Genomic DNA, 25,439 nt, shown 5'->3' on the forward strand with positions numbered 1-25,439 from the left:
GTCTCCTGAGGGGGAATAGGCTTTGTCGTGCCCTCTTCACGACTGTCTTGGTGTGTTTGGACCATGATAGTTCGTTGGTGATGTGGGCACCAAGGAACTTGAAGCTCTCAACCTGTTCCACTACAGCCCAGTCGATGAGAATGGGGGATATGAGTTGTCTTGATGATTCCATATACCAAACAATGACATAATTCTAAACACATCACTTCCCTGTGTTATTCAGGTGAGTGTTTTGGCCCAAAGGAGTGTTTGGCCCAGGTGTGTCCATCCCTGTGGGAGAGAAAGTCTCCATCCTAGTGGTGGAGAAATGCTACTACAGCTGTAGGATCTTAATTTAAACCAGTCTCCTACAGCATGAAAATTATCCTGCAGCAAAAGGAAATGTGAATTATTATGTGGATGAGGTGATCCAATTAAGATCCTAAATCTGGACATGGACACCTTTATGTCAGCCCACCCCTCCATGATGACTTCACCATAGAGATCCTATTATTATACCGTATTATACATGTCATTCAGTGTTTCAGTGTTTCCCAAAGTGTCAACAACATTTTGGTTTTTGCCCTGATTCATCTAATCAAAGGCTTGATGATGAGTTGATTAGCTGAGTCAAGTGTGTTGTTGCAATAACTAAAATGTGCATCCCTTTGGGTCCCCGGGACCAGGATTGGGAATCACTGATGTAACTCTATTGGCTCCACTAATGGCCAGCAGGTAGAGATGATAGAGTATATATAAGCCTGTTTTCTCTGCCCAGGTACTCACAGTAGACGTGGGCTGTCAGGTCCACCATATCACCTGAGGAGGTGGGTTCTACTTTACATCACGTTACATGATAAACAGTGGCTTTAGTAGTTGACGGTGTTGATGGAGTTGTTGACATTCTGGTATTTAGTTTGATGTCTGAAGTGAGTGGTTTAACCGTTTTTAAGCAGCTGGTATCGAATGCGGTAACATTTAATAAAGTTAAAAAAACAATTTAAATATAAAATGCATTTATTTTATTTATTTTTAATTTACGTTTTTGATTAACTTGGATAATTCTCTTTGCACTAACGATGCTTCAATGATGCTTGTGTCAACAGGTGAATTAATACACAGTTATGAATGTCTTTATTTTTATAATAATGTATTAATTGATAATGTATTTCCCCAGATTACTACCAGCCAGAGGGAACCGTTACCACCACCAGTCAGGATGAGCTCCCTGACCTCTGACGTTAACCAGACAGAGAACATCAACACCATCATCCGACCCCCTTACTTCTTCATCAGTGGTTTCATAGCCATCCCCCACATGAAGTACTACTACGTCTTCCTCTGTTTTGTATACATCATCTCTCTGGTTAGTCCATAGCTCTGGTCCAGGGTGTTACTAACTAGCTCTGGTCCAGGGTGTTACTAACTAGCTCTGGTCCAGGGTGTTACTAACTAGCTCTGGTCCAGGGTGTTACGTGCGGCCAGCATCAGCTAGTTGGTCCAGTTGATACATTCGAAAGTTGTTCACTTTCCTATAGAAGTAAAACTTAAGAAAACCTAATATACATTTCAGCTGAACTATGTTGGGGCCTATAGCACCACCCATAGTCACTGGCCTAATGCATGTACCTGTATTTCCATTTTGGGTCATTTCTGCTGTGTGTGTGTGTGTATTGGGTCTAGGTGAGCAACGCCTTCGTCATGACTGGCATCTACGTGGACCGTAGTCTCCACAGGTAATCAGACCTCTTTTATCTCATTAACATACTACAGTATAATACTTCCTTCATAGACATGTGTGGGAGCCCTTCTCCCCAATCTCCTTTACATGACATTTATATTAATATTATTAGGTATTTATGTTATGATCTTACCTTACAGCCCCAAGTACATTGCTGTGTTCAACCTGGCCTTCACAGACGTGTGTGAGAGCACGGCCCTGGTCCCCAAGCTGCTGGATATGTTCCTGTTCAGCAGACAGCTCATCTCCTACGACCAGTGCCTCACTAGCCTCTTCTTCATCTTCCTCTTCCTCACCATGCAGTCCTTCAACCTCACCATCCTCTCCTATGACAGGCTGGTGGCCATCTGCTGCCCACTCAGGTCTCAGATAATAAATCAAATCATTAACTAAATTCAAATTCAAAAAGCCTACATTATGTGACCCTTATGGGATAAATAAAGTATTTTTAATTGAATTATTTGATTTATTTGACAATTTATTCAAAACTATTTTGTAAATGTATTAAATAAAAAATATGTTTTAACACACCATATGTATCCATATGGATACACTGTATTTAAAATATATAGAAGGATATAGTTACCTGGCAGCGGAGACACCTTGATCCCAGAGGTTTACCCAGGGTGAGGCTTGGCCATTGCACTCGGGCCGTGCTGACTCCTGCAAGTTCCCCAAATGTGGGAATCTCGACTGAATAATTACAAAACCATTGAGGATAATAACACGATAAAGTTGAACAGATTATTATTTCCCACAGAGATCTCATTAAATTACTAGAGGGGCTATGTCATCAACCCTCAAAGTTCCATTCTAGTGTTCTTTCCAGGTACCACATGATGGTGACTCACAGGTCCATGCTCCGGCTGACTGGGGCTGCCTGGACGTTTGCTGTGTTGATGGTGTTGATCTCTGTGGGCCTCATCACCCGCCTCTCTTTCTGTAGGTTAGTATGTACCATGTTGTAGTGCAATGACTCTACAGCAAAGCATAGCTTCTGTGAATATAGCTTAATCTGTTAAATCAAATCAAACTTTAGTTCAAGTGAATTTAAAATTGCAAAACACTTCACAGTGGACCAATCAAATAAAGGAGATAAAAATAAGAATGTGATGTTGTTGTTGTTGTTGTTGTTGTTGTCATCTGTCAGGTTGTTGTAAAGGTTAAGTTTAAATGATGTCTTTGACTCAGTGCTGTAAAAGTCTGATGGCTCAATGTTAACTCAGTTCCTCTTGAATGTGAGACTAATTCCAACAGATAAGGAGGTGAACCTGTAGCCGAAAGGTCACGGGTTTGTAACCCTGGAGAAAACATGAGCAGAAGACACATTTCTGTTGTTCGCTCTGATATCTGGACAATAAAAATGTTGTATAATGTATTGTATTGTAGGTCTCTGGTGATCAACAGCTACTTCTGTGACCATGGTCCCCTGTTCCGTCTGGCGGCCCCCTGTTCTGATGTGGTCCCTAACCTGATGATGGCGTATATCAATCCCTGTGTAGCCCTCTATCTCCCCATGGTCTTCATCATATCATCCTACATCTGTATCACACACGCCCTGTTCACCATCACATTGCCCCAGGACAGGTGAGAAGTAATCCTGATTGGTGTCAGTAAGTCAAGTCAAGACAGTAAGTAGCCTTGTCCAAGCCAAAACAGCCCATATACTGATTGGTGTGAGGCCTCAGAAATATGTTGTTAGAGTGATGGACTTGTTAGTGTGATAAATGCTGGGAAATATTGAGAATGCAATTAAACTTACTGGATAGATGATCACATACTGTACTGGCACACATTCTCTCACTCTCCACCTCTCTCTCTCCACCTCTCTCTCTCTCTCTCTCTCTCTCTCTCTCTCTCTCTCTCTCTCTCTCTCTCTCTCTCTCTCTCTCTCTCTCTCTCTCTCTCTCTCTCTCCCACCTCTCTCCCTCCACCTCTCTCTCTCTCTCTCTCTCTCTCTCTATCTCTCTCTCTCTCTCTCTCTCTCTCTCTCTCTCTCTCTCTCTCTCTCTCTCTCTCAGACTCAGAGCCATTAAGACATGCAGCTCACACCTCATACTGGTTGCCATATTCTACTTGCCTGTTATTTTAACATACCTCCTCCAACCCTTCATACCAACCAACGCCCGGATCATCAACCTCTCCCTGACCTCGGTACTGCCACCCATGCTCAACCCCATCATATACGTTCTGAAGACAGAGGAGTTTAAGGTATCGGCCAAGAAGCTATTCAGAAGAGGGGCCCAGAGAGCTGTGGCGCCGGTGAAATTAACATGAAGTACTTGAATTATTTATCTTCAAAATAAAATATTTATATTATGTCTATAAGCCTTTATAGCCATTAAGAAATAACAAATATCAGTGTGACATCATGATTTAATGTATTTATTTAATGTATATTTAGATATTCTTATATTTAGAACAGTGGCGGTCCATGCCGTTTAAGATGAAGGAGGATGTTGTTTTTTTTTATGAGCATGGCCTTATTTCTATTACAGTGTACAGGATGACTGTCATTCATATTCCAATTACCCAGTTCAATGTAACATCAATAGGTTTAGGCTACTACATGATACTCACATTTTCTCTATACCCATCATGAGGTTGCTACAACCTAGCCTACGAATGAAAGTTTACAACGCAGGTGCACAGGTTGAGAGAACATTTTGAGTAATCAGTGGTTGAGAGAACATTTTGAGTAATCAAGGTGACCGACAGTGACACATTCGATACCGCCTTGCACACTCTTGCCTGCATCTAGCTGATCTAGGGTGTAATCATTAGTCCAACAGTTGCAAACGAGAGTTTCTATTGGACAAATTCAGGTATGTTTATCCCCGTTTGCGTTCCGTTTGCTTCCGTTTAAGAAATGTTTTTCAACAGAATCGAGCGGAATGAATACACCCCTAATCACACGCAAACACAGCTCACTTTCATAGCAGCCACATACAAACAGCATGATCACTTTGCTCGTTGTAGAATTCGAGCACACACAGCCTACATCGTTGTCACCATATTAGCTAACGTTATAGTCAAGATAGCTACTAGATCTAACGCGTTAGTGAACCTGCTACAATCATGCAGTACAGTGTACAGTCAGCAGGCAGTTTAGCAGTTACACCAGTGGGCCCCGGTGGCAATAAATTAATAAAACCAAAAGCTTACCTTGACTTGGAAGAGTTCCAGTGTTGGATAGCCACTGCCAGCTAGCTAACATAACATACCTCTAGGTTTGGTATTGAAGTCAATGTACCCAGAGGTGGACGGAAACTAGCTGTCTTCCGGCTACACCATGGTGCTACCCTACAGAGAGCTGCTGTAGACATTCATTGCAAAACAGCGTGTTTTAATCAATTATTTGGAACGTGAAGTTTTATCTAAAAAGGAGGATGGTCCTCCCTGGCAGTTACTGTTGTTTGTCCCTCTTGAGTCACAGTAGCAACAACATAGCCACTTCCTCAAATCTTTCATTCATTGTAAAGTTTTTTTGCCCAGGAGGTCTTTGTCGCGCAATTTTACATCTACATCATCAGCAAGCTGTCAAACTATCGTAAATAAAGCACAAGCTGCTACAAACTGTTTATCAGTCCCCAAAATCACTAGCTAGGTAAGTTCCATCTCTGTGTTTGTCAATAACGCTAGCTAGTACAAGTAGCAAGCCACGTTATCTAAATCAGCTTATCAAGTCACTGGTGAGTGGCGAAGTGTGTCCTTCGGTGCCATTTTGTTTTTACAACTTTCTCACTATCTATTACCAGAGTGTGTCAGTCTGGCATCAGTGTTTCATCGGGAATCATATTACTAAACAGTCTAGCGGCGGGACCAAAGATGCTCGCGAAGGGGTTTAGAATTTTGGAATATTGACAAGTGGCAGTTGGGATGAAAGTAACCATCGTCTCAATTCTCATTTTGCCCAAAACAGGCAGACTGGAGTGATCACTATCAAACACATCGGCAAGTGGCCACTCCATAAACGGCCTATGGGCCAAGTGTTCTTTCAACATAACATTGGTATTGTGTTGTCTTATGTTAACAAGTCCGAGGCGCTGTGTCTCTGGGCAGGTCTCTCACACTGTCTGGAGGTTGGCAGCTATGATGGGATAGAGTGCAAACAGTGCTCCCTTGGCATTATAATCCCGTGTTAGTGGGCATGATTATAATCTAAACCCAACCCTCATGTAAATCTTTTTAAAAAACTCTGTTTTTGGAATATACTGACTTGTTGACCCAAATTATCCTACTTACAGTTTTTAGTCAATTATGGTCCTGGAAAGTTTTTTTTGCGTTCACTTGCCCTTTTAAGTCATAATTAAAAAGCCTTCATAAAACCTTAATACATGACTTATAATCAGCAGCTGTCAAAAAGTACTTCTACAATAACCCGGCCTAGACCCCAAAGACCAAGCAGAAGCAGGAGCACAGTGGCCAGGAACAACTCCGTAGGCTTAGAAGGAAGAAACCGAGAGAGGAACCAGGCTCAGAGGGGAGGCCCGGGGCAGTTGTTTGGGAGTGCATATTACTATAATAGCATCACATATATTGTTGCTGTCCATATAGCCATATGCTACTAATAAATTAGTGCTACTCTCCTGCACCACACACACCCTTCGTTCCTTCTGGTCCATCTCCCTTCAGCAGCCCCGCAGCAGACTACAGACAGAAATTAGCTGCTAGCTAAATCTGGTCAAACACATCTTTCTCTCAAGTGTACTGAGACTAATGTTTGTGTTATACATTGTCCCTGCTCAAATAAACCTAATAAAAATATAAAATAATAATATTAACTGTCAGGAATGCAGAGTGTCTGTCATTGTTTAAAGAGATTCGCCGGTGCTTTAGTTTGACTTTTTAGCCAGTAGTTTTAAAAGTAGTGCCCACGAGCCAAAAGGGTTCCCCGGATATTGCGCACTACGTCACATCCTGTATGTGCAGATATGTAGGAGAACAGCCTCTAGTAAAGATGAGGTCAAGCGTAATGCCTGCCTTGTGAGTTGGAGGTGAATGGAAAAGGGTGAGGTCAAAAGAGGCAAGGAGGGGAAAGAGTGAGTTGGAAAGAAATGAATCGAAGGCAGATATCGGGAGGTTGAAGTCTCCAAATACTAAGAGCAGTGAGCCATGAAAATGATCTTATCAAGGTGTCCAGATCATTGAGGAACTCTCTAAAGGTACCTGGTGGGCAATAGATGACAACAATTTCAAATGAGGAGATGGACAGGTGAGAGAGGGAGAAAATAGTAAATCTCCACTTAGGAGAAATGAGTAGTTCTGTGCCACCACCGCGACGACCAGATGCTCTAGGATTATGAGAGAACACATAGTCTGATGAAGACAGAGCAGCTGGAGTAGCAGTGTTCTCTGGGGTGATTCAAGTCTCCGCCAGGGCCAAAAGGTTAAGGGACTAATTAACTCAGCATGTAGGGAAACTGTAGGGGGAAAATGGCGCAACACAACTTCCAGAAAAACAGTTGCTTTCTAACTAGGGATTTCGTGGCTAATTGAGGTAAAACAGTAATTCTGATCATACAGTAGAATATGCATTTGTGAACTACACATTGACATATCCATCCCAAAGCAGGAGACTTTAAAATACTTAGTAGTCGCCAAAGAGAATGTCTTAAAGGCCCAGCTCAAGACTGTGCTGTTCAGAAAAGGACCTCTATTAATTCAGGTCTCATGTCCTCCTGATCTGACGACACCTGTATATAGCTTTGTTTGTTCTCTCTGTCCTATGTTCTCTGTGTTTGGATTGATTTCATTATTTATGTATTTTTTAACAGACGTTTTGCACCTTGGCTGTGAGAAATGCACTTTACAAATTAAATGAATTATTATTATTACTATTATTATTCAATCAAATCAAATCAAATGTTATTTGCCACATGCGCCGAATACAACAGGTGTAGACATTACTGTGAAATGCTTACTTACAGCCGTTAACCAACAATGCATTAATTTTTTTATAAAAAAGTAAAATATAAAACACAAAAAAGAGCAGAAGTAAAATAAAATAACAGTAGGGAGGCTATTGTCACGAACGTTGAGAGACGGGTCGGACCAAGGTGCAGCGTGAAAAGCGTACATGTTTATTAACTCAAATAAACATACAACAAGACAACAACGTAACGTGAAGTCCAAAGGGCTATGCACATACCAGCCTGACAGGAACAACATCCCACAATGCACAGCAGGCAATGGGCTACCTAAGGATGATCCCCAATCAGAGACAACGATTGGGAATCACACCCAGCCAAACCTAGCACTGCAACATAGAAATAGACTAACTAGAACATAAACATAGAATATATAACATAGAAACTCACGCCCTGACCAAACCAACTAAAGACAACAGGCCTCTCAAGGCCAGGGCGTGACAGTACCCCCCCCCCCAAAGGTGCGTACTCCAGCCGCACCAACCTGACTCATTAGGGGAGGGTCCGGGTGGGCTTTCAACCTCGGTGGCGGATCCGGCTCCGGGCGTGAAGACCTCTTCCTCTCTGCCTCCCCGTTGCGCCCCTGGTCTGGTCTGGACCTCGGCGCAATGCTTCCTTCTCCTTCCTGCCACGATGCACCAATTCATGTCTGGACCCTGGTGTGGGAGACCCCGAACCTGGAGAGGGGCTGACGTCTGGGCCTGGATCGGCAATCCCCCCACAATGCACCAAGCCCTGTCTGGACCCTGGTGTGGGAGGCTCCGACCCTGGAGAGGGGCTGACTTCTTGGTCTGGAGTGGAGCCGCTGACCGGAGCTGAACTGGACCCCGGTGGAGTGGACTGCTCTGGCTCACGGCCTGACCAAACCAACTAAAAACAACAGGCCTCTCAAGGCTAGGGCGTGACAGCTATACACAGGGGGGTACCGGTGCAGAGTTAATGTGCGGGGGAACCGGCTAGTTGAGGTAGTTGAGGTAATATGTACATGTGGGTAGAGTTAAAGTGACTATGCATAAATAATTAACAGAGTAGCAGCAGCGTAAAAAGATGGGGTGGGGTGGGGCAGTGCAAATAGTCCGGGTAGCCATGATTAGCTGTTCAGGAGTCTTATGGCTTGGGGATAGAAGCTGTTGAGAAGCCTTTTGGACATAGACTTGGCGCTCAGGTACCGCTTGCCATGCGGTAGCAGAGAGAACAGTCTATGACTAGGGTGACTGGAGTCTTTGACAATTTTGAGGGCCTTCCTCTGACACCGCCTGGTATAGAAGTCCTGGATGGCAGGAAGCTTGGCCCCAGTGATGTACTGGGCCGTACGCACTACCCTCTGTAGTGCCTTGCGTTCGGAGGCCGAGCAGTTGACATACCAGGCGGTGATGCAACCAGTCAGGATACTCTCGATGGTGCAGCTGTATAACTTTTTGAGGATCTGAGGACCCATGCCAAATCTTTTCAGTCTCCTGAGGGGGAATAGGCTTTGTCGTGCACTCTTCACAACTGTCTTGGTGTGTTTGGACCATGATAGTTCGTTGGTGATGTGGACACCAAGGAACTTGAAGCTCTCAACCTGTTCCACTACAGCCCCGTCGATGAGAATGGGGGCTATGAGTTGTGTTGAGCAGGTAGCTTAGTGGTTAAGAGCGTGGTGCCAGTAACCAAAAGGTCGCTGGTTCTAATCCCTGAGCCAACTAGGTGAAAAATCTGTCGGTGTGCCCTTGAGCAAGGCACTTAACCCTAATTGCTCCTGTAAGTCGCTCTGGATAAGAGCGTCTGCTAAATGACAAAAAATAAATATAAATAATGATTCCATATACCAAACAATGACATAATTATAAACACATCACTTCCCTGTGTTATTCAGGTGAGTGTTTTGGCCCAGGTGAGTGTTTGGCCCAGGTGAGTGTTTGGCCCAGGTGAGTGTTTGGCCCAGGGGAGTGTTTTGGCCCAGGTGAGTGTTTGGCCCAGGTGAGTGTTTGGCCCAGGTGTGTCCATCCCTGTGGGAGAGAAATTCTCCATCCTAGTGGTGGAGAAATGCTACTACAGCTGTAGGATCTTAATTTAAACCAGTCTCCTACAGCATGAAAATTATCCTGCAGCAAAAGGAAATGTGAATTATTATGTGGATGAGGTGATCCAATTAAGATCCTAAATCTGGACATGGAAGAACTTGACTGGCCTGTACAGTGCCCAACCTCACTAATGCTCTTGTGGCTGAATGGAAACAAGTCCCAGCAGCAATGTTCCAACATCTAGTGGAAAGCCTTCCCAGAAGAGTGGAGGCTGTTATAGCAGCAAAGGGGGGAACAACTCCATATTAATGCCCATGATTTTGGAATGAGATGTTCAACATTACATACTTTAGAAGCATTTTTTTCACCTCAAATACACTACAAGTTTTACATTTCCTACTTTGCAGGAAAATGCTCCTAAATCCTATATCTGGACATGGACACCTTTATGTCAGCCCACCCCTCCATGATGACTTCACCATAGAGATCCTATTATTATACAGTATTATACATGTCATTCAGTGTTTCAGTGTTTCCCAAAGGGTCAACAACATTTTGGTTTTTGCCCTGATTCATCTAATCAAAGGCTTGATGATGAGTTGATTAGCTGAGTCAAGTGTGTTGTTGCAATAACTAAAATGTGCATCCCTTTGGGTCCCCGGGACCAGGATTGGGAATCACTGATGTAACTCTATTGGCTCCACTAATGGCCAGCAGGTAGAGATGATAGGGTATATAAGCCTGTTTTCTCTGCCCAGGTACTCACAGTAGACGTGGGCTGTCAGGTCCACCATATCACCTGAGGAGGTGGGTTCAACTTTACATCACGTTACATGATAAACAGTGGCTTTAGTAGTTGACGGTGTTGATGGAGTTGTTGACATTCTGCTATTTAGTTTGATGTCTGAAGTGAGTGGTTTAACCCTTTTTTTAGCAGCTGGTATCGAATGTGGTAACATTTAATACATGAAAACAATTTAAATATAAAATGAATTTATTTTATTTATTTTTAATTATTTTAAATTTACGTTTTTGATTAACTTGGATAATTCTCTTTGCACTAACGATGCTTCAATGATGCTTGTGTCAACAGGTTAATTAATACACAGTTATGAATGTCTTTATTTTTATAATAATGTATTAATTGATAATGTATTTCCCCAGATTACTACCAGCCAGAGGGAACCGTTAACACCACCAGTCAGGATGAGTTCCCTGACCTCTGACGTTAACCAGACAGAGAACATCAACACCATCATCCGACCCCCTTACTTCTTCATCAGTGGTTTCATAGCCATCCCCCACATGAAGTACTACTACGTCTTCCTCTGTTTTGTATACATCATCTCTCTGGTTAGTCCATAGCTCTGGTCCAGGGTGTTACTAACTAGCTCTGGTCCAGGGTGTTACGTGCGGCCAGCATCAGCTAGTTGGTCCAGTTGATAAAACTCAAAAGTTGTTCACTTTCCTATAGAAGTAAAATTTAAGAAAACATAATATACATTTCAGCTGAACTATGTTGGGGCCTATAGCACCACCCATAGTCACTGGCCTAATGCATGTACCTGTATTTCCATTTTGGGTCATTTCTGCTGTGTGTGTGTGTGTGTCTGTGTGTGTGTATTGGGTCTAGGTGAGCAACGCCTTCGTCATGACTGGCATCTACGTTGACCGTAGTCTCCACAGGTAATCAGACCTCTTTTATCTCATTAACATAATACAGTATAATACTTCCTTCATAGACACGTCCTACTCCCCAATCTCCTTTACATGACATTTATATTAATATTATTAGATATTTATGTTATGATCTTACCTTACAGCCCCAAGTACATTGCTGTGTTCAACCTGGCCTTCACAGACGTGTGTGAGAGCACGGCCCTGGTCCCCAAGATGCTGGATATGTTCCTGTTCAGCAGACAGCTCATCTCCTACGACCAGTGCCTCACTAGCCTCTTCTTCATCTTCCTCTTCCTCACCATGCAGTCCTTCAACCTCACCATCCTCTCCTATGACAGGCTGGTGGCCATCTGTTGCCCACTCAGGTCTCAGATTATAAATCAAATCATAAACTAAATTAAAATTCAAAAAGCCTACATTATGTGACCCTTATGGGATAAATAACGTATTTTTAATTGAATTATTTGATTTATTTGACAATTTATTCAAAACTATTTTGTAAATGTATTAAATAAAAAATATGTTTTAACACACCATATGTATCCATATGGATACACTGTATTTAAAATATATATAAGGATATAGTTACCTGGCAGCGGAAACACCTTGATGACAAAGGAGGTTTACCCAGGGTGAGGCTTGGCTATTGCACTCGGGCCGTGCTGAACCCTGCAAGTTCCCCAAATGTGGGAATCTCGACTGAATAATTATAAAACCATTGAGGATAATAACACGATAAAGTTGAACAGATTATTATTTCCCACAGAGATCCTATTAAATTACTAGAGGGGCTATGTCATCAACCCTCAATGTTCCATTCTAGTGTTCTTTCCAGGTACCACATGATGGTGACTCACAGGTCCATGCTCCGGCTGACTGGGGCTGCCTGGACGTTTGCTGTGTTGATGGTGTTGATCTCTGTGGGCCTCATCACCCGCCTCTCTTTCTGTAGGTTAGTATGTACCATGTTGTAGTGCAATGACTCTACAGCAAAGCATAGCTTCTGTGAATATAGCTTAATCTGATCAATCAAATCAAACTTTATTTCAAGTGCATTTAAAATTGCAAAACACTTCACAGTAAACCAATAAAATGAAGGAGATTAAAAAAAACAGAATGTTATGTTGTTGTTGTCAATTGTCAGGTTGTTGTAAAGGTTAAATTTAAATGATGTCTTTGACTCAGTGCTGTAAAGTTGATGGCTCAATGTTGTCATTAACTCAGTTCCTCTTGAATGTGAGACTAATTCCAACAGATAAGGAGGTGAACCTGTAGCCGAAAGGTCACGGGTTTGTAACCCTGGAGAAAACATGAGCAGAAGACACATTTCTGTTGTTCGCTCTGATATCTGGACAATGCATTGTATTGTAGGTCTCTGGTGATCAACAGCTACTTCTGTGACCACGGTCCCCTGTTCCGTCTGGCGGCCCCCTGTTCTGATGTGGTCCCTAACCTGATGATGGCGTATATCAATCCCTGTGTAGCCCTCTATCTCCCCATGGTCTTCATCATATCATCCTACATCTGTATCACACACGCCCTGTTCACCATCACATTGCCCCAGGACAGGTGAGAAGTAATCCTGATTGGTATCAGTAAGTCAAGTCAAGACATTAAGTAGCCTTGTCCAAGCCAGAACGGCCTATATACTGATTGGTGTGAGGCCTCAGAAATATGCTGTTAGAGTGATGGACTTGTTAGAGTGATAAATACTGGGAAATATTGAGAATACAATTAAACTTACTGGATAGATGATCACATACTGTACTGGCACACATACTCTCACTCTCCACCTCTCTCCCTCCACCTCTCTCTCTCTCTCTCTCTCTCTCTCTCTCTCTCTCTCTCTCTCTCTCTCTCTCTCTCTCTCTCTCTCTCTCTCTCTCTCTCTCTCTCTCTCTCTCTCTCTCTCTCTCTCTCTCTCTCTCTCTCTCTCTCTCTCTCTCTCTCTCTCCCAGACTCAGAGCCATTAAGACATGCAGCTCACACCTAATACTGGTTGCCATATTCTATTTGCCTGTTATTTTAACATACGTCCTCCAAACCCTCGTACCAACCAACGCCCGGATCATCAACCTCTCCCTGACCTCGGTACTGCCACCCATGCTCAACCCCATCATATACGTTCTGAAGACGGAGGAGTTTAAGGTATCGGCCAAGAAGCTGCTCAGAAGAGGGGCCCAGAGAGCTGTGGCGCCGGTGAAATTAACATGAAGTACTTTAATTATTTTTCTTCAAAATAAAATGTTTATATTATGTCTATAAGCCTTTATAGCCATTAAGAAATAACAAATATCAGTGTGACATCATGATTTAATGTATTTATTTAATTTATATTTAGATATTCTTATATTTAGAACAGTGGCGGACCATGCCATTTAAGATGAGGGAGGATGATTATTTATTTATGAGCATGGCCTTATTTCTATTACAGTGTACAGGATGACTGCCATTCATATTCCATTTACCCAGATCAATGTAACAGCGATAGGTTTAGGCTACTACATGATACTCAAATATTTCCTATACCCATCATGAGGTTGCTACAACCTAGCCTACGAATGAAAGTTTACAACGCAGGTGCACAGGTTGAGAGAACATTTTGAGTAATCAAGGTGACCGACAGTGACACATTCAATACCGCCTTGCACACTCTTGCCTGCATCTAGCTGATCTAGGGTGTAATCAGTAGTCCAACAGTTGCAAACGAGAGTTTCTATTGGACAAATTCAGGTATGTTTATCCCCGTTTCGTTCCGTTTGCTTCCGTTTAAGAAATGTTTTTAAACAGAATCGGCGGAATGAATACACCCCTAATCACACGCAAACACAGTTCACTTTCATAGCAGCCACATACAAACAGCATGATCACTTTGCTCGTTGTAGAATTCGAGCACACACAGCCTACATCGTTGTCACCATATTAGCTAACGTTATAGTCAAGATAGCTACTAGATCTAACCCGTTAGTGAACCTGCTACAATCATGCAGTACAGTGTACAGTCAGCAGGCAGTTTAGCAGTTACACCAGTGGGCCCCGGTGGCAATAAATTAATAAAACCAAAAGCCTTACCTTGACTTGGAAGAGTTCCAGTGTTGGATAGCCACTGCCAGCCAACTAACATAGCATACCTCTAGGTTTGGTATTGAAGTCAATGTACCCAGAGGTGGACGGAAACTAGCTGTCTTCCGGCTACACCATGGTGCTACCCTACATAGAGCTGCTGTAGACATTCATTGCAAAACAGTGTGTTTTAATCAATTATTTGGAACGTGAAGTTTTATCTAAAAAGGAGGATGGTCCTCCCCTTCCTCCTCTGAGGAGCCTCCACTGATTTAGAAGTACTTGAAGTGTCAAGTTTATTGATATCTCTCTTTTGCTATCTCGGTTGCTATCTCTACTTGACTTTTTTTTGTTTTTTGTTTGGAAGAATGCTATGTGTAGCTAGTGGAGTCAATGGAATGGCATCAAACACATCAAAGACGTGGTTTCCATTGACTCCATTCCAGACATTATTATGAGCCGTCCACTGGTGTAGCTACAGTCAATGAGTGTATTGTTGCTTCACTTAATTAAGTGAAGTGGTATGAAAAAAAGTTTTTGTAAAATATGTACATTATGTCTATATGTGTTTAAAGAGCTTCTGTTTTTCTGCTCGTTAAGACGAACGAGATTTGAGTCTGGAGGATTTGATGTGGGTGTGTCATGTTCGCTTTATCGTATCGAACATGTTTACAACTTCATCATCAGCAAGCTGTCAAACTATCGTAAATAAAGCACAAGCTGCTACAAACTGTTTATCAGTCCCCAAAATCACTAGCTAGCTAAGTTCCATCTCTGTGTTTGTCAATAACGCTAGCTAGTACAAGTAGCTAGAACAATGGATTCACTTTTTTCAATGCTAGTTAAGGATACTATAGTTATCACGTTTCTCACTGGATTTATTAACTACAAAAGGGAAATACAGGTTTTTTATTTTAATTCTGGTGCCGCTCTGCACACACAAGCTAGTTCCGATCCGACGTTAGTTAAGCCAAATCTGAAAGTTCAAAGACGTTCAAAGTTCCTTCATAGAAACCGCTCCTCCGTAGGTATAATTCTGTGGGCCTAATTCAGATAATGTGTATCATACTAACAAGATGCCCAGAGCTACATGTACCCATCGTCTTCATGCCCAGCGCTCTCCTCACCCTTAACATTTCAGTCTACACTTTCCTGTCCAATGCATGTACACAGCTTAGCCCGTTCCATAGCAAGCTGCTCTATCTATTGATGAAGTAATTTAATGTCGAGCTAAATGTAAAAAAAAAAAAAAAACGATTTCAGAGGTTTAAAAAACGGAACAAAAGAATTGAACGATTGGAAAATAATTTAGGTTCCATCCCCTGGTGGTGACGTGTGTCCTTCGGTGCCGTTTAGTTTTTACAACTTTCTCACTATCTATTACCAAAGTGAGTCAGTCTGGCAGTGTTTAATCAGGAATCATATTACTGAACAGTCTAGCGGAGGGACCAAAGATGCTCGCGAAGGGGTTTAGAATTTTGGAATATTGACAAGTGGCAGTTGGGATGAAAGCACCCATCGTCTCAATTCTCATTTTGCCCAAAACAGGCAGACTGGAGTGATCACTATCAAACACATCGGCAAGTGGCCACTCCATAAACGACCTAGGGTCCAAGTGTTCTTTCAACATAACATTGGTATTGTGTTGTTTTATGTTAACAAGTCCGAGGCGCTGTGTGATGGGCAGGTCTGGAGGTTGGCAGCTATGATGGGATAGAGTGCAAACAGTGCTCCCTTGGCATTATAATCCCGTGTTAGTGGGCATGATTATAATCTAAACCCAACCCTCATGTAAATCTTTAAAAAAACTCTGTTTTGGAATATACTGACCTGTTGACCAAAATTATCCTACTTACAGTTTTTAGTCAATTATGGTCCTGGAAAGTTTTTCTTTTTGCGTTCACTTGCCCTTTTAAGTCATAATTAAAAAGCCTTCATAAAACCTTAATACATTACTTATAATCAGCAGCTGTCAAAAAGTACTTCTACAATAACCCGGCCTAGACCCCAAAGACCAAGCAGAAGCAGGAGCACAGTGGCCAGGAACAACTCCCTAGGCCTAGAGGGAAGAAACCTAGAGAGGAACCAGGCTCAGAGGGGAGGCCCGGGGCAGTTGTTTGGGAGTGTATATTACTATTATAGCATCACATATATTGTTGCTGTCCATATAGCCATATGCTACTAATAAATTAGTGCTACTCTCCTGCACCACACACACCCTTCGTTCCTTCTGGTCCATCTCCCTTCAGCAGCCCCGCAGCACACTACAGACAGAAATTAGCTGCTAGCTAAATCTGGTCAAACACATCTTTCTCTCAAGTGTACTGAGACTAATGTTTGTGTTATACATTGTCCCTGCTCAAATAAACCTAATAAAAATATATAATAATAATATTAACTGTCAGGAAGGCAGAGTGTCTGTCATCGTTTAAAGAGATTCGCCGGTGCTTTAGTTTGACTTTTTAGCCAGTAGTTCTAAAAGTAGTGCCCACGAGCCAAAAGGGGTCCCCGGATATTGCGCACTACGTCACATCCTATATGTGCAGATATGTGCACCACGTCACTGGTCTTTCTCTCTCTCTCGCTCTGCTGTGGGTGCATGATGTGCCTCTTGCTAGTTGAGGGAGTTGAGGGGTGGGGGGGGTGTGATTATGTGTGATTATATAAGATACTATTTGAAGTGGTAGGGTTCCAGATGTTAGACTGAAGGTAGGGAGGGGCAGTTCCTCTTGCTGCTCTGTAGGCAAGCACCATAATCGTGTAGTGGATGTCAGCTTCGACTGGAAGCCAGTGGAGTGTGCGGAGGAGTGGGGTGACATGGTTGAACTTGGGAAGGTTGACCACCAGGCGGGCTGCAGCGTTCTGGATAAGTTCCAGGGGTTTGATGGCACAAGTGAGGAGCCCAGCCAACAGCGAGATGCTGTAGTCCAGACAGGAGATGATAAGTGCCTGGATTAGGACCTGCGCCACTTCCTTGGTGAGGTATGGTCGTACTCTATGGAGTCACTGGTTTGACGTCTGCAGAGAATTACAGGGTGTTGTCCAGGGTCACGCCAAGTTTCTTTGCACTCTGGGTGGGGGACACCATGGAGTTGTCAACTGTGATGGAGATGTCTTTGAGCGGGTAAGCCTTCCCCGGGAGGAAGAGATGCTCCGTCTTGTTGAGCTTGAGGTGGTGGTGGGTCGAGTGTCATCTGCATAGCAATGACAAGAGAAGGTAGAAAATAGTTTCCTAGGGTTAGAGCCAGAAGCTTGACATTTAGAGTGATAGAAAGTGGCTTTAGCAGCGGTCACAAAGGAAGAGAAGGTAGAGGAGTGAGTGAAAGGATGATAGGTCCTCCGGAAGTTTAGTTTTTCTCCATTGTCACTCAGCTGCCCGCAGCCCTGTTCTGTAAGCTCGCAATGAGTCACTCAGCCACGGAGCAGGAAGGGAGGGCCGAGCCGGCCGGGAGGAAAGGGGACAGTGCGAGTCATAGGATGTGGAAAGGGAGGAGAGTAGGGTCGAAGAGGCAGAATCAGGAGACAGGAGGGAGAAGGATTTAGCAGAAGGGAGAGATGATAGGATAGAAGAGGAGAGAATAGTGGGAGAGAGAGAGAGACCATCTGGGTAGGGGCTGAGTGGTTAGGGTTGGAGGAAAGGGAGACAGAAAAGGAAACAAAGTAGTGATCAGAGACCTGGAGGGGGGTTGCAGTGAGATTAGTAGGAGAACAGCCTCTAGTAAAGATGAGGTCAAGCGTAATGCCTGCCTTGTGAGTTGGAGGTGACTGGAAAAGGGTGAGGTCGAAAGAGGCAAGGAGGGGAAAGAGTGAGTTGGAAAGAAATGAATCGAAGGCAGATATCGGGAGGTTGAAGTCTCCAAATACGAAAAGCGGTGAGCCATGAAAATGATCTTATCAAGGTGTCCAGATCATTGAGGAACTCTCTAAGGGTACCTGGTGGGCAATAGATGACAACAATTTCAAATGAGGAGATGGACAGGTGAGAGAGGGAGAAAATAGTAAATCTCCACTTAGGAGAAATTAGTAGTTCTGTGCCACCACCGCGACGACCAGATGCTCTAGGATTATGAGAGAACACATAGTCTGATGAAGACAGGGCAGCTGCAGTAGCAGTGTTCTCTGGGGTGATTCAAGTCTCCGCCAGGGCCAAAAGGTTAAGGGACTAATTAACTCAGCGTGTAGGGAAAATGTAGGGGGAAAATGGCGCAACACAACTTCCAGAAAAACAGTTGCTTTCTAACTAGGGATTTCGTGGCTAATTGAAGTAAAACAGTAATTCTGATCATACAGTAGATTATGCATTTGTGAACTACACATTGACATATCCAACCCAAAGCAGGAGACTTTAAAATACTTAGTAGTCGCCAAAGAGAATGTCTTTATTGTCACGCCCTGGCTCTGGGGACTCTAATATGTTGAGCCAGGGTGTATAGTCTATTTATTTTTATTTTTTTATTTAACCTTTATTTAACCAGGTAAGCCAGTTGAGAACAAGTTCGCATTTACAACTGCGACCTGGCCAAGATAAAGCAAAGCAGTGCGATAAAAACAACAACACAGAGTTACATATGGGGTAAAAAACATAAAGTCAAAAATACAACAGAAAATATATATACAGTGTGTGCAAATGTAGCAAGTTATGGAGGTAAGGCAATAAATAGGCTATAGTGCAAAATAATTACAATAGTATTAACACTGGCATGCTAGATGTGCAAGAGATTATGTGCAAATAGAGATACTGGGGTGCAAAAGAGCAAAATAAATAACAATATAGGGATGAGGTAGTTGGGTGGGCTAATTTCAGATGGGCTGTGTACAGGTGCAGTGATCGGTAAGGTGCTCTGACAACTGATGCTTAAAGTTAGTGAGGGAGATAAGAGTCTCCAGCTTCAGAGATTTTTGCAATTCGTTCCAGTCATTGGCAGCAGAGAACTGGAAGGAATGGCGGCCAAAGGAGGTGTTGGCTTTGTGAATGACCAGTGAGATATACCTGCTGGAGCGCAGACTACGGGTGGGTGCTGCTATGGTGACCAATGAGCTAAGATAAGGCGGGGATTAGCCTAGCAGTGATTTATAGATGGCCTGGAGCCAGTGGGTTTGACGACGAACATGTAGTGAGGACCAGCCAACAAGAGCGTACAGGTCACAGTGGTGGGTAGCGTATGGGGCTTTGGAGACAAAACGGATGGCACTGTGATAGACTACATCCAATTTGCTGAGTAGAGTGTTGGAGGCTATTTTGTAAATGACATCGCCGAAGTCTAGGATCGGTAGGATAGTCAGTTTTACGAGGGCATGTTTGGCAGCATGAGTGAAGGAGGCTTTGTTGCGAAATAGGAAGCCGATTCTAGATTTAACTTTGGATTGGAGATTCTTTATGTGAGTCTGGAAGGAGAATTTACAGTCTAACCAGACACCTAGGTATTTGCAGTTGTCTACATACTCTAGGTCAGACCCGTCAAGAGTGGTGATTCTAGTCGGGTGGGCGGGTGCCAGCAGCGTTCGATTGAAAAGCATGCATTTAGTTTTACTAGTGTTTAAGAGCAGTTGGAGGCTACTGAAGGAGTGTTGTATGGCATTGAAGCTCGTTTGGAGGTTTGTTAACACAGTGTCCAATGAAGGGCCAGATGTATACAAAATGGTGTCGTCTGCGTAGAGGTGGATCTGAGAGTCACCAGCAGCAGCAAGAGCGACATCATTGATATACACGGAGAAAAGTGTCGGCCCAAGAATTGAACCCTGTGGCACCCCCATAGAGACTGCCATAGGTCCAGACAACAGGCCCTCCGATTTGACACACTGAACTCTATCTGAGAAGTAGTTGGTGAACCAGGCGAGGCAGTCATTTGAGAAACCAAGGCTATTTAGTCTGCCAATAAGAATGCGGTGGTTGACAGAGTCGAAAGCCTTGGCCAGGTCGATGAAGACGGCTGCACAGTACTGTCTATTATCAATCGCGGTTATAATATCGTTTAGGACCTTGAGTGTGGCTGAAGTGCACCCTGGCTATGTGTGTTCTAGGTTTCACTTTCTGGTTTGGTATATCTATGTTGGCCAAGGGTGGCTCCCAATCAGAGACGGCTGTAGCTCGTTGTCTCTGATTGGAAGTCATACTTAGGTAGCCGTTAGGCATTCATTTGGTGTGGTTTCTTGTTCGTATTTGGTTTGTGTATGACCATTGACTGTCACGTCATCGTTTTGTTGTTTTGATCGTGTGATCATTAATATAATAAATATGTTCGCCTTCAACGCTGCGCCTTGGTCCTCCTCTCTCACCGACGATCGTGACAGAAGAAACCACCAAGATTTGACCAAGCAGCGTGTCCAGGAGCCATCGCCAGGGAGATCTCTAGCAGATCTCCTTCACTTCCTCGACTGGGTCAAGCCGAGTGAGGAAGAGAAGGGCTTGACATTGTGGCAGAAGGGCGAAAGGCTGGCGAGGGACATGGAGACCTGGTCCACGGGTAGGAGAGACGCCCAGAAATTTTTTAGGGGGGGGCTAACACCGTGGACGACAGGCCAGCAGGAGACATTTACATTTACATTTTAGTCATTTAGCAGACGCTCTTATCCAGAGCGACTTACAGGAGCAATTAGGGTTAAGTGCCTTGCTTAAGGGCACATCGACAGATTTTTCACCTAGTCGGCTCGGGGATTAGAACCAGCGACCTTTCGGTTACTGGCACAACGCTCTTACCCACTAAGCTATCTGCCGCCCCAGAGCGGCCCAGCGGCAGAGCGGCCCAGCGGATTGGCAGAGGAGGCCGCCAGGTTACGGGGGCCACTGGTCGAAGAGGGGGTGGAAGGTGTAGAGGCACGGCGAGAGGTACTGGGGTGTGTTACCAGTCCGGTCCGGCCCATTCCAGATCCCTGCGTAGGACCAGTGGTGTGTGTCCCCAGTACGGTCCGGCCTGTTCCTGCTCCCCGCACCAAGTCAGTGGTGCGCTTCGTCAGCCCGGCTCGGCCCGTTCCTGCTCCCGCACCAAGTCAGTGGTGCGCCGTCAGCCCGGCTCGGCCCGTTCCTGCTCCCCGCACCAAGTCAGTGGTGCGCTTCGTCAGCCCGGCTCGGCCCGTTCCTGCTCCCGCCCCAAGTCAGTGGTGCGCCGTCAGCCCGGCTCGGCCCGTTCCTGCTCCCCTCACCAAGTCAGTGGTGCGCTCGTCAGCCCGGCTCGGCCCGTGCCTGCTCCCCGCACCAAGTCAGTGGTGCGCTTCGTCAGCCCGGCTCGGCCCGTTCCTGCTCCCCGCACCAAGTCAGTGGTGCGCCCGTCAGCCCGGCTCGGCCCGTTCCTGCTCCCCGCACCAGTCAGGGGTGCGCTCGACAGCCCGGCTCGGCCCGCTCCTGCTCCCCCACACCAAGCCAGTGGTGTGCGTCGTCAGTCCAGCACGGCCCGTGCCTGTTCCCCGCACCAAGTCAGGGGTGCGCTTCGACAGCCCGGCTCGGCCCGCTCCTGCTCCCCACACCAAACCAGTGGTGGGCGTCGTCAATCCGGCACGGCCCGTGCCTGTTCCACCGGTGGCTGGTCCGGCACCGGTCAGATGCTTCACGCCGGAGCTAGAGCAATCCGCTCCACCAGTGTGCAGTCCAGCTCCGGCCAGCGGGGCCAGACCGGACCAGGGGTACCTTGGGGGGTTGGAGAGGGAGCGGGGATCAGGCCCGGAGCCGGATCCGCCGCCTAAGCGGAGTGCCCACCCGGTCCCTCCCCGGTGGTATTTGGTTTAGGGGGGGGGTACTGTCACGCCCTGGCTCTGGGGACTCTAATATGTTGAGCCAGGGTGTGTATAGTCTATGTGTGTTCTAGGTTTCACTTTCTGGTTTGGTATATCTATGTTGGCCAGGGTGGCTCCCAATCAGAGACGGCTGTAGCTCTTTGTCTCTGATTGGGAGTCATACTTAGGTAGCCGTTAGGCATTCATTTGGTGTGGTTTCTTGTTCGTATTTGGTTTGTGTATGACCATTCACTGTCACGTCATCGTTTTGTTGTTTTGATCGTGTGATCATTAATATAATAAATATGTTCGCCTTCAACGCTGCACCTTGGTCCTCCTCTCTCACCGACGATCGTGACATTTATGGCCCAGCTCAAGACTGTGCTGTTGTCACCAACGTTGACGCCCCCCAAAGGCGCGGACTGCGACCTCGCCACACAAACACAACAGGGTAGGGGCCGGGTGGGCATTCCGCCTCGGAGGCGGATCCGGCTCTGGGCGTGACCACCACTTTCTCTCCACCACCCCGTTGCGCCCCTGGTCTGGTCTGGCACCGCTGACTGGAGCTGGACCCGACGACGGTGGATCGATCTGTACAGGCTCCGGACTGGAGCCGCTGGCCGGAGCTGGACTGGGCACCGGTGGAGCGGATTGCTCTGGCTCCGGAGTGGATCCGCTGACTGGAGTTGGACCGGACCCTGGTGGAGCGGATTGCTCTGGCTCCGGAGTGGAGCAGTCACACGCTTCCTAGCCTGAGTACGGGGAGTTGGCTCTGCTCTAACCCTAGGCTCCATTAATACAGGTAATGAGTGGGGGACAGAGGAGCCTCTTAAACAAGAAGTTACAGGTCTGTGAGAGCCAGAAATCTTGCTTGTTTGTAGGTGACCAAATACTTATTTTCCACCATAATTTGCAAATAAATTCATAAAAAATCCTACAATGTGATTTTCTGGATTTTTTTTTCTCATTTTGTCTGTCATAGTTGACGTGTACCTATGATGAAAATTACAGGCCTCTCTCATCTTTTTATGTGGGAGAACTTGCACAATTGGTGGCTGACTAAATACTTTTTTTCCCCACTGTATAGCTTTGTTTGTTCTCTCTGTCCTATGTTCTCTGTGTTTGGATTGCTTTCATTATTTATGTATTTTTTAACAAACGTTTTGCACCTTGGGTGTGAGAACTTTACAAATTAAATGAATTATTATTATTACTATTACCGTATTGGTCCGAATATAAGACGACCCTGATTATAAGACGACCCCCCGTTTTTCAACACAAACATTTAGAAAAACAGATTTGCAGACTAGATTTGCCGAACAAAGAACTTCATTTTATTTTAAAATAACAATATTAAAAACACAGTGAATTAAACACAAAGGCAAACTATGTACAGTATGATTCAAAATTAATATCAAGCAATAATAAAGCAACATTTTTAAATAACAGAGAAAATACAGGCCACACATTTAACTAAACTTAACAAAAATTCGCCAAACTTCTCCTCCGATGTCTCTCTATCCCTCACACACGTCCTCTGCCCCGCTGTGTTCGCTCTCGCTGTCATCGCTCCCCAGCTGCTCCGCTTCCACCGGCTCCTCCCAAAGCACGTCGTCCTCGCTGCCGTCCAATGCATTTGAGATGCAACATTTTTTAAAGCCATCGATGATGCTCTGTGAGGGAATAGCATCCCATGCATGCAGGATCCATTCACACAGTAGACGGACTGACGGCTTCTGTATTTTCCCGGTCGGTGTGAGTGCGTGGTTGCCAGACAGGAGCCACTCTGTGTATTTTTTCGCAGGTTATCCTTGAAAGGCTTGTTCACAACTACGTCCAACACCTGTAGCTGGCTTGTCATTCCCCCTGGTATGATCACAAGATCCCCGTTCATTGCTCGCACCTGACTTTTCACGGGCTCAGTCAGATGTCCGCGGGAACGCATCCAGAACGAGCATGTTCCTCCTCTTCCTCAGTCCCCCGTAGCGTGCGCCCCACACAACCTTTAGCCAGTCCACTACAAGCCCCGACTCCATCCAGCCCTTCTCCTGGGCGCGCACAATAATGCCAGCTGGCATTGGGTCCTTTGGCACAGTCTTACGCTTAAGAATGACATACGGGGGAGTTTGCTGCCACCAGCGAGACATGTCAACATGACAGTGACGCGGCTCTTCTCGTTGCCCGTTGATTTCACCAACACAGACTTTTCTCCCTTTCTATTGACAGTCACCGATGTTGGCATGTCGAAATAAACGGGTGTCTGATCAGCATTGCCGATCTGATCCAGCGGGTAGGAGTGCTTCTTCCTCAGGTTGATAACAAAGCGCTGAAACGAAAGCAGCTTCTCTCCGAAGTCTGACGGCAGGCGTTGGGCCAAACTTCGTTCTCCGTCTAAGTGACAGTCCATTACGCCGCATCATCCTACGACACCAGCCGAGGCTGGCTTTAAATCCAGTGATGTTGAGCTCTCTGGCGATTTCCAGGGCCTTAACCTGGATGACAGCTCTGGTAATGGGCATTCCCTCACTTCTTTTTTCCCTGACATATTCAAAAACCCTCCGGTCAACCTCAATGAAACGACCACTTTGAGGACCACGGAAGGATTTTCGCTGACTGTTAGCATCTTTTAGACGTTGTTTTTCTGCTCGCCATCTTCTTACATTACACTCAGTGACCCCGAATGTCTTGGCAGCTTGGCAGTTGTTAGATGACTCTGCCTTATTGACAACCATTATTTTGAAATTGGCATCATAGCTCCTCCGCTGTTGTTTATTGACCTGGCCCACTTTTGAGCCACTTGTCTCTAAATGGTCAGCCTGTCTTTCCATCTTTAAACACCGGTAACGGGCTGGTTGTTAAGGACGCCTCTTCCCTCCGTCCGGAACGAATTTTTGGCGCCATCTGTGCCCGCGAATGTGTATTGACATTTAAAGGGAGCGCCGAAGAAGAGAAACTGCGCTCTGAATACTAGACCCCGAATATAAGACGACCCGACTTTTTTGGACCTATTTCGAGGGGAAAAAAGGCCGTCTTATATTCGGACCAATACGGTATTATTCAATCAAATCAAATGTTATTTGCCACATGCGCCAAATACAACAGGTGTAGACATTACTGTGAAATGCTTACTTACAGCCCTTAACCAACAATGCATTTATTTTTTAATAAAAAAGTAAAATATAAAAACAACAAAAAAGTGTTGAGAAAAAAAGAGCAGAAGTAAAATAAAATAACAGTAGGGAGGCTATTGTCACGAAGATTGAGAGACGGGTCGGACCAAGGTGCAGCATGAAAAGCGTACATGTTTATTAACTCAAATAAACATTCAACAAG

At 45.0% G+C, this 25,439-nt stretch overlaps 2 protein-coding genes and 2 pseudogenes across 2 annotated transcripts; all 4 read left to right on the top strand.

The window, feature by feature from the left end:
* Nucleotides 1-1,166: 1,166 nt before the first annotated feature.
* On the top strand, nucleotides 1,167-3,997 carry LOC121580072 (olfactory receptor 1361-like). Its single transcript, XM_045224602.1, has 6 exons — nucleotides 1,167-1,345; nucleotides 1,663-1,715; nucleotides 1,861-2,082; nucleotides 2,550-2,666; nucleotides 3,110-3,307; nucleotides 3,742-3,997. Exons 1-6 carry the CDS (start codon nucleotides 1,199-1,201, stop codon nucleotides 3,995-3,997), a joined length of 993 nt encoding a protein of 330 aa, XP_045080537.1. The 5' UTR covers nucleotides 1,167-1,198.
* LOC123492252 lies at nucleotides 2,299-2,425 on the top strand (annotated as a pseudogene).
* A 6,865-nt stretch (nucleotides 3,998-10,862) lies between the features above and the next one.
* On the top strand, nucleotides 10,863-13,550 carry LOC123492233 (olfactory receptor 146-like). Its single transcript, XM_045224603.1, has 6 exons — nucleotides 10,863-11,009; nucleotides 11,290-11,342; nucleotides 11,480-11,701; nucleotides 12,172-12,288; nucleotides 12,708-12,905; nucleotides 13,295-13,550. The coding sequence occupies exons 1-6, from the start codon at nucleotides 10,863-10,865 to the stop codon at nucleotides 13,548-13,550; spliced, it is 993 nt and encodes a 330-aa protein (XP_045080538.1).
* Nucleotides 11,918-12,047, top strand: LOC121580392 (annotated as a pseudogene).
* Nucleotides 13,551-25,439: the final 11,889 nt, after the last annotated feature.

The sequence above is a fragment of the Coregonus clupeaformis genome, chromosome 13 (assembly GCF_020615455.1).
Source record: "Coregonus clupeaformis isolate EN_2021a chromosome 13, ASM2061545v1, whole genome shotgun sequence".
NCBI lineage: Eukaryota > Metazoa > Chordata > Actinopteri > Salmoniformes > Salmonidae > Coregonus > Coregonus clupeaformis.